At 37.4% G+C, this 9300-nt stretch overlaps 1 protein-coding gene across 1 annotated transcript in view; it reads right to left on the reverse strand.

Annotated features, from left to right (window-relative positions):
• Window positions 1-183: 183 nt before the first annotated feature.
• Window positions 184-9300, reverse strand: part of haus4 (HAUS augmin-like complex, subunit 4) — a 14138-nt gene continuing 5021 nt past the window's right edge. Inside the window, exons 8-11 of the mRNA XM_079608186.1 lie at window positions 8247-8392; window positions 4665-4795; window positions 4517-4585; window positions 184-1290 (exon numbers count right to left, since the gene is read on the reverse strand). Coding sequence (XP_079464312.1) covers window positions 1113-1290; window positions 4517-4585; window positions 4665-4795; window positions 8247-8392 — 524 coding nt within the window. The 3' untranslated portion in view covers window positions 184-1112. The remainder of the gene's footprint in view (window positions 1291-4516; window positions 4586-4664; window positions 4796-8246; window positions 8393-9300) is intronic.

A 9300-nucleotide genomic window follows, 5' to 3' on the forward strand; every position in this document is an offset into this window, starting at 1 on the left:
TTAACTAATTTATTTTAATATAATTTATTTGCTCAATTATTCAAATATTCCTTAACATTTAATTTAATATAATTTATGAACTTATTTTAATATTTTTCATTATCTATTGTAATATAATTTTATTTACTTATTTGAATATTTCGTGTGTGTGTGTGTGTGTAAGAATGTACATTTAAAAATGTACTATTTTATGGTTTTATTTAAATACATGTTAAAAAAACAGGGTTAAGTTTAAAACGTGTCTATAAAAAAAAGAAAAAAAGAAAATGTATTAAACTTAAATTAAAAGTTTCACAAGAATATATGACAGTGAGATAAAATAAAAAAAACTGCAAAATCCGGACCAGGCAAATAATATTTATTAATACTCTAAATAAATTCTTCTAAAAATGATTTGGAACCAATATATTTTAGAAAATCCTGATATTAGCATATGAATGCGTGTAGTTTAGGCAGCAACATAACTTTGAAACATCACTATTCATCCTAAACAGTGATTTAATAGCTCAGAATTAAACTACAACCTAAAAGTGAAGATTATACAACATTGCAGACAAATATCAGAAAAAGAAAATAACATCAAGACAAAAAAAATCATTAATTAACAGTGGCTGATGGTCAATTTTGCCTAAACTTGTTGAGTGGCACTGATTAATTACTAAATTAACAATATTACAGATGAAACTGGAAAAATATGGTGCAAAAGTTAATATATTTCAGTAATTCAACTTAAAAGGTGAAACTAATATATTATATAGACTCATTACATGCAAAGTGAGATATTTCAAGCCTTTATTTGTTATAATTGTGATGATTATGGCTTACAGATTATGATTATGAAAACCCAAAATTCAAAATTAGAATATTGTGTAAAGGTTTTCATAAGCTGTAAGCCATAATCATCACAATTATAACAAATAAAGGCTTGAAATATCTCACTTTGCATGTAATGAGTCTATATAATATATTAGTTTCACCTTTTAAGTTGAATTACTGAAATAAATTCACTTTTGCACCATATTTGTGGAGTTTCACCTGTAAATGCAGAAAACAATATTCATGACAGGGCAACAGATGAGCAGGGCGCGCTGTCGTTCCTCATATGCATGCGCTCACGCGGAGGAGAACTCCCTCAGGGCCCAGGATTTGGTGGCGATCTCCTGGCGCAGGCGAGAGTATTCCTCAGCGAGAGCCTCGAAGTCTCTGCCGTAGATCTCGAAGGACGACAGCTTCGACTCCACCGCCTGCCGGTCCATCTCCGAGGTCCTCAGATCCGCGTTCAGCTTCTCCCTGGAGCCAATCACACACGCACGGCTGATTATGGCGAGATAATGCTTGAGAAATTAATTTATTAATAAGATAATTGTTAAAACCCAGTCTGGAGCCGCACGGGTATATCTGTGGCAATAGCAACTATACATCATATGGGTCAAAATTATCAATTTTCTTTTATGCCAAAAATCATGAGGATATTAAAGGGTTAGTTCACCCAAAAATGAAAATTATGTCATTAATGACTCACCCTCATGTCGTTCTAAGCCCGTAAGACCTCCGTTCATCTTCGGGACACAGTTTAAGATATTTTAGATTTAGTCCGAGAGCTTTCTGTCCGTCCATTGAAGCTGTATATACAGTATACTGTCCATGTCCATAAAGGTAATATAAACATCATCAAAGTAGTCCATGTGACATCAGTGGGTTAGTTAGAAGTTTTTAAAGCATCGAAAATACTTTTTGGTCCAAAAATAACACAAAATAAGACTTTATTCAGCATTGTATTCTCTCCCGGGTCTGTTGTCAATCCTTCACAGTGACGCTGATGGCGTAAGACGCTGATGACGTGTTATCTGGTGCGCCCGAGCTTCGTTTACAGTCTGAGGGAGACGCACGCTATATTCAAGCTATTCTACATTATTTGCGTGGATATCATTTTTTTAATGGTGCGTAAATGTGCATGTCTTGGATGAGACACTTTTACAGCGTGCGTTTCCCTCAGTCTATAAATGAAGCTCGGGCGCACCAGATAACACGTCATCAGCGTCTTACGCCATCAGCGTCACTGTGAAGGATTGACAACAGACCCGGGAGAGAATACAATGCTGAATAAAGTCTTATTTTGTGTTATTTTTGGACCAAAAAGTATTTTCGATGCTTCAAAAACTTCTAACTAACCCACTGATGTCACATGGACTACTTTGATGATGTTTTTATTACCTTTATGGACATGGACAGTATACTGTATATACAGCTTCAATGGACGGACAGAAAGCTCTCGGACTAAATCTAAAATATCTTAAACTGTGTCCCGAAGATGAACGGAGGTCTTACGGGCTTAGAACGACATGAGGGTGAGTCATTAATGACATTATTTTCATTTTTGGGTGAACTAACCCTTTAAGTAAAGATATTTTGTAATATTACATATTAAAAACGCCACATAGACATGTAAATAGGGTTGCAAAGGGGATGAAAGTTTCCGGTAAATTTCCATGGGAAGTTAAGCTGGGGAATTTTGGAAATAACGTGTAAAATAAGGCAAGAGCTTGTAAGAATACTAATGCAATGCCATGAACAGATATATCATATAATAATGATATAATTTTGGAAATAACGTGGCATTTTTCTGTAGAAAAACTTCAAACTATTTTAAACTGTAAACTACTTTAAACTTCAAACTTCTTCAAACTTTCTGGTCCAAACTTTCACAAACCAACTTAAAGTTTGTCTCGACGAACTTTTTAATCTACATAACTTATCAGCTTGCTATCTACTAGATGAATACATTTGTATGTGATATTTGCAATTTAAACATTTAATAAATAGATTTCCCCATAATATTAATATATTATAATAAATATAATATTCTTCTTAAAGTAAGAATACTTATTTCACTTTGTTTACTCCACAGGCTCAAATGTGTGCCTTCAATAGTCTTGTGCTTTGGGCTTCTGCACATGTGATGGAGGCATGCACACATGCACAGTGCCAGTAGGGGGTGTGGTCTCAGGAGACGTGCACAGTGCCAGTAGGGGGTGTGGTCTCAGGAGGCGTGCACAGTGCCAGTAGGGGGTGTGGTCTCAGGAGGCGTGCACAGTGCCAGTAGGGGGTGTGGTCTCAGGAGGCGTGCACAGTGCCAGTAGGGGGTGTGGTCTCAGGAGGCGTGCACAGTGCCAGTAGGGGGTGTGGTCTCAGGAGGCGTGCACAATGCCAGTAGGGGGTGTGGTCTCAGGAGGCGTGCACAGTGCCAGTAGGGGGTGTGGTCTCAGGAGGCGTGCACAGTGCCAGTAGGGGGTGTGGTCTCAGGAGGCGTGCACAGTGCCAGTAGGGGGTGTGGTCTCAGGAGGCGTGCACAGTGCCAGTAGGGGGTGTGGTCTCAGGAGGCATGTACAGTGCCAGTAGGGGGTGTGGTCTCAGGAGGCATGTACAGTGCCAGTAGGGGGTGTGGTCTCAGGAGGCGTGCACAGTGCCAGTAGGGGGTGTGGTCTCAGGAGGCGTGCACAGTGCCAGTAGGGGGTGTGGTCTCAGGAGGTGTGCACAGTGCCAGTAGGGGGTGTGGTCTCAGGAGGCGTGCACAGTGCCAGTAGGGGGTGTGGTCTCAGGAGGCGTGCACAGTGCCAGTAGGGGGTGTGGTCTCAGGAGGCGTGCACAGTGCCAGTAGGGGGTGTGGTCTCAGGAGGCGTGCACAGTGCCAGTAGGGGGTGTGGTCTCAGGAGGCGTGCACAGTGCCAGTAGGGGGTGTGGTCTCAGGAGGCGTGCACAGTGCCAGTAGGGGGTGTGGTCTCAGGAGGCGTGCACAGTGCCAGTAGGGGGTGTGGTCTCAGGAGGCATGCACAGTGCCAGTAGGGGGTGTGGTCTCAGGAGGCGTGCACAGTCCCAGTAGGGGGTGTGGTCTCAGGAGGCGTGCACAGTGCCAGTAGGGGGTGTGGTCTCAGGAGGCGTGCACAGTGCCAGTAGGGGGTGTGGTCTCAGGAGGCGTGCACAGTGCCAGTAGGGGGTGTGGTCTCAGGAGGCGTGCACAGTGCCAGTAGGGGGTGTGGTCTCAGGAGGCATGCACAGTGCCAGTAGGGGGTGTGGTCTCAGGAGGCGTGCACAGTGCCAGTAGGGGGTGTGGTCTCAGGAGGCGTGCACAGTGCCAGTAGGGGGTGTGGTCTCGATAGCCATGCAGTAAGCAGTGTGCTATGTGCATGTGATTGAGGAGCGGCATGGATATTCAAGTGTATTTGAATGGCATCTGTTTGTTTTAGTCAAGATTATGCTAAGATATACTTTCCTCAACTATATTTAAGTTCCCTATGAAGAGCCAACCCTCAACTTTGAAAATTCCCAGTTTATTCCCGTTTATTCCCATAAATTCCTGTTAATTCCCTTAAATTCCCATGGAAAGTTTCCATCTTTGAAAATTCCCAGAATTTTGCAACCCTTCATATAAACAACATTAAACGCTGGATTTAACAGGGGGAGTTAACAGGGGTCAATAAAACAGCGCGAGGCACTGGCTCCTGTGAAAACAACTCACACTATTTTCTTGTGCGCTGCGATCTTGTCTCTTGTGTAAGTGTCCAGTTGGACTTCAAGCATCTCGGCCCTGCAGGAACAAACCCGTCGTTATGAACCCTCAAAACCACATGTCAGAGCACAAGCCGAAGCTACAATGATCATCGCACCTTATCTTCTGCAAACCAATCTCGCACTTGCCCTCGAAGTACTCGATCTTCCTCCGGTCTAGATCTTTCTGAGCCTTTAGCCTGAGATCCAGGACGAGGCACTGAAGGATCTTCATGCACTTCAGCAGCTCCTGTCAAAGCAAACGCTGATAACGTTAGAGATGCACGAAATATCGCCACCATATCGGTATCGGCCGATAAATGTTCACTTTTAATGTTATCGTTAACGGCCCGATAAGAAAATTAGTCAGATACATTAAAGCCGATAAATAATGTATTATTTCCTCCAGCTGAGACTCTTCAGATGCGCACTGTTCAACATGATGCTTTTGAATTGCTTGAAATATGATTGGAATCACTTTTAAAAAAAAGGAAAATACTGTAAAATTATATTAAATTATAATGAGAACATCATTATAATTGTGTGTTGGGGTTTTAATGGTGAGACTTCTGTTTTTGTAATCAGGCTCTCAAAAATTATATAAAAATTGGGATTTAGATTTATCGGCCGATATATCGGTTATTAAATATCTTGAATTATCGGTTATCGATATCGGCCAAAATTTTTATATCAGTGCATCCCTAGTTAATGTAACCATAATAACATTTCATGAGCATCTACCATCATAAAACACTATGACATTAAATATGACATCCTCATTTTAAGCCTCAACCTCAAAAACTCATTGCTTTGTTTCTATGTGCAATTAAGAGTAATTTGTTTTTTTTAACACCATGACGAGAAAATTTACAACAATATCTATTTTTGCCAAAAACTCAAACTATATTAGGTTTAACCCAATTAAAAATGTCTTAAGAGTAGTAAAATAGAGCTGAAGCGTGATGCGAGAACATTTCTAACATCTGAAAATTAATAGTTTGTAGGGATGCACCGATATGAACATTTTGCCCGATACCGATAACTCTTTCTATATTTTGAAAGCCGATAACTCTCTCTATATTTTGAAAGCCGATAACTCTCTTTATATTTTGAAAGCCGATAACTCTCTTTATATTTTGAAAGCCGATAACTCTCTTTATATTTTGAAAGCCGATAACTCTCTTTATATTTTGAAAGCCGATAACTCTCTTTATATTTTGAAAGCCGATAGCTCTCTCTATATTTTGAAAGCCGATAGCTCTCTTTATATTTTGAAAGCCGATAACTCTCTTTATATTTTGAAAGCCGATAACTCTCTTTATATTTTGAAAGCCGATAACTCTCTTTATATTTTGAAAGCCGATAACTCTCTTTATATTTTGAAAGCCGATAACTCTATTTATATTTTGAAAGCCGATAACTCTCTTTATATTTTGAAAGCCGATAACTCTCTTTATATTTTGAAAGCCGATAACTCTTTATATTTTGAAAGCCGATAACTCTCTTTATATTTTGAAAGCCGATAACTCTCTTTATATTTTGAAAGCCGATAACTCTCTTTATATTTTGAAAGCCGATAACTCTCTTTATATTTTGAAAGCCGATAACTCTCTTTATATTTTGAAAGCCGATAACTCTCTTTATATTTTGAAAGCCGATAACTCTCTTTATATTTTGAAAGCCGATAACTCTCTTTATATTTTGAAAGCCGATAACTCTCTTTATATTTTGAAAGCCGATAACTCTTTCTATATTTTGAAAGCCGATAACTCTTTCTATATTTTGAAAGCCGATAACTCTCTTTATATTTTGAAAGCCGATAACTCTCTTTATATTTTGAAAGCCGATAACTCTCTTTATATTTTGAAAGCCGATAACTCTCTTTATATTTTGAAAGCCGATAACTCTCTTTATATTTTGAAAGCCGATAACTCTTTCTATATTTTGAAAGCCGATAACTCTTTCTATATTTTGAAAGCCGATAACTCTTTCTATATTTTGAAAGCCGATAACTCTCTTTATATTTTGAAAGCCGATAACTCTCTTTATATTTTGAAAGCCGATAACTCTCTTTATATTTTGAAAGCCGATAACTCTCTTTATATTTTGAAAGCCGATAACTCTCTTTATATTTTAAAAGCCGATAGCTCTCTCTATATTTTGAAAGCCGATAACTCTCTCTATATTTTGAAAGCCGATAACTCTTTATATTTTGAAAGCCGATAACTCTCTTTATATTTTGAAAGCCGATAACTCTCTTTATATTTTGAAAGCCGATAACTCTCTTTATATTTTGAAAGCCGATAACTCTCTCTATATTTTAAAAGCCGATAGCTCTCTCTATATTTTAAAAGCCGATAGCTCTCTCTATATTTTGAAAGCCGATAGCTCTCTCTATATTTTGAAAGCCGATAACTCTCTTTATATTTTGAAAGCCGATAACTCTCTTTATATTTTGAAAGCCGATAACTCTCTTTATATTTTGAAAGCCGATAACTCTCTTTATATTTTGAAAGCCGATAACTCTCTTTATATTTTGAAAGCCGATAACTCTCTTTATATTTTGAAAGCCGATAACTCTTTCTATATTTTGAAAGCCGATAGCTCTTTCTATATTTTAAAAGCCGATAGCTCTCTCTATATTTTGAAAGCCGATAACTCTCTTTATATTTTGAAAGCCGATAACTCTTTATATTTTGAAAGCCGATAACTCTCTCTATATTTTAAAAGCCGATAGCTCTCTCTATATTTTAAAAGCCGATAGCTCTCTCTATATTTTGAAAGCCGATAGCTCTCTCTATATTTTGAAAGCCGATAACTCTCTTTATATTTTGAAAGCCGATAACTCTCTTTATATTTTGAAAGCCGATAACTCTCTTTATATTTTGAAAGCCGATAACTCTCTTTATATTTTGAAAGCCGATAACTCTCTTTATATTTTGAAAGCCGATAACTCTCTTTATATTTTGAAAGCCGATAACTCTTTCTATATTTTGAAAGCCGATAACTCTCTTTATATTTTGAAAGCCGATAACTCTCTTTATATTTTGAAAGCCGATAACTCTTTCTATATTTTGAAAGCCGATAACTCTCTTTATATTTTGAAAGCCGATAACTCTTTCTATATTTTGAAAGCCGATAGCTCTCTTTATATTTTGAAAGCCGATAACTCTTTATATTTTGAAAGCCGATAACTCTCTTTATATTTTGAAAGCCGATAACTCTCTTTATGCCGATAACTCTCTTTATATTTTGAAAGCCGATAACTCTCTTTATGCCGATAACTCTCTTTATATTTTGAAAGCCGATAACCGATATATTGGCCGATACATCTAAATCCAAATTTATATATAGGTTTTGAGAGCCTGAAAAAAAAAAAAAAAAGTCTCACCATTAAAATCCATGTCTCAAACACACAATAATAATGTTATTATCATAATTTTATGTAGCCGATATGACAGACTTGTACTGAATTGTATTTTCCTATTTTAAGTGATTTCAATCATATTTCAAGCAATTCAAAACCATCATGTTGAACAGTGCGCATCTGAAGTGTCTCAGCTCTCTGTTTCTTCTTTATTCTATTGACACAAGCAACATTACTAACAAAAATCAAACGAGATTGACAGGTTGTCAGGCAGCGATCCAGATGTTGATACAACATGAGAGTGGAGACATGAACGTTGTTTCTCAGGACTCACAGACAGGTACGCGTGAGTTTGTCTCTGCAGTGACGTGGCGTTCTCTCGGTTTCTCTCAGTGAGACTCTTTACTTTCTTTTGTTCACCGTCCAGCAGTTCAGGAAGTTTAGAAAGCTTCACACTCCTGAGACCCTCGCTTTCATTCTCTGAAAGAACAAGTAATACATTTTCCTCTTAATCAGCATCCTAACAAAATATCTCATCTAGGGATGCACAGATATGAACATTTTGGCCGATATCGGTTATCCGCTTTTTTAAATATTAAGAATTATCGGTAATTCGTTATATTTGAAAGCCGATAACCGATATATTGGCCGATAAATCTAAATCCAAATTTTTCTATCATTTTTGAAAGCCTGATTACAAAAACAGAAGTCTTACAAGTAAAATCCATTTACCAAACACACAATTTAAAATAAAAACAGAGAATAAAGATACATATTAAACAATGCTGTATATTTTTTCAGATAGGACTAACAGTAAAATTCAAGTAAAAATACCACAGAAATAGAATAATCCAATATAAAATAACTGCAGTCATAACTAGGGGTGCACCGATATGAACATTTTGACCTATACCGATAATTCTTTATATTTTGAAAACCGATATATTGGCCGATAAATCTAAATCCAAATTTATATATGATTTTTGAGAGCCTGATTACAAAAGCAAAAGTCTCACCATTAAAATCCATGTCGCAATCACACAATTATAATGATCTCATGATAATGTTATGAAGCCGATATGACAGATTTGCACTGAACTGTATTTTCCTTTTTTGAAGTGATTTGTTCTTTACATTTTAAGGATGACTGTTTTGAGAAAAAAATCCCAATATGATGCTGGCTTTGCCAGAAAACTGTTGCTCAATGATAAGTCCGTGCCGACTATTCTGGGCTCAACAACGACGACGCAAACTTACTTTTTATCATGGCTAATATAAACACATTTGTATAAGAGAATCTTGAAAATATGTCGCTTTCTAGTAGGCCTACATGTGATAGAAAATTAAAAATGTTGCCTCATCAATGCTGCATCTTCAAAGATGGCCTG

Source organism: Phoxinus phoxinus (genome assembly GCF_949152265.1).
Source record: "Phoxinus phoxinus genome assembly, chromosome: 3".
NCBI lineage: Eukaryota > Metazoa > Chordata > Actinopteri > Cypriniformes > Leuciscidae > Phoxinus > Phoxinus phoxinus.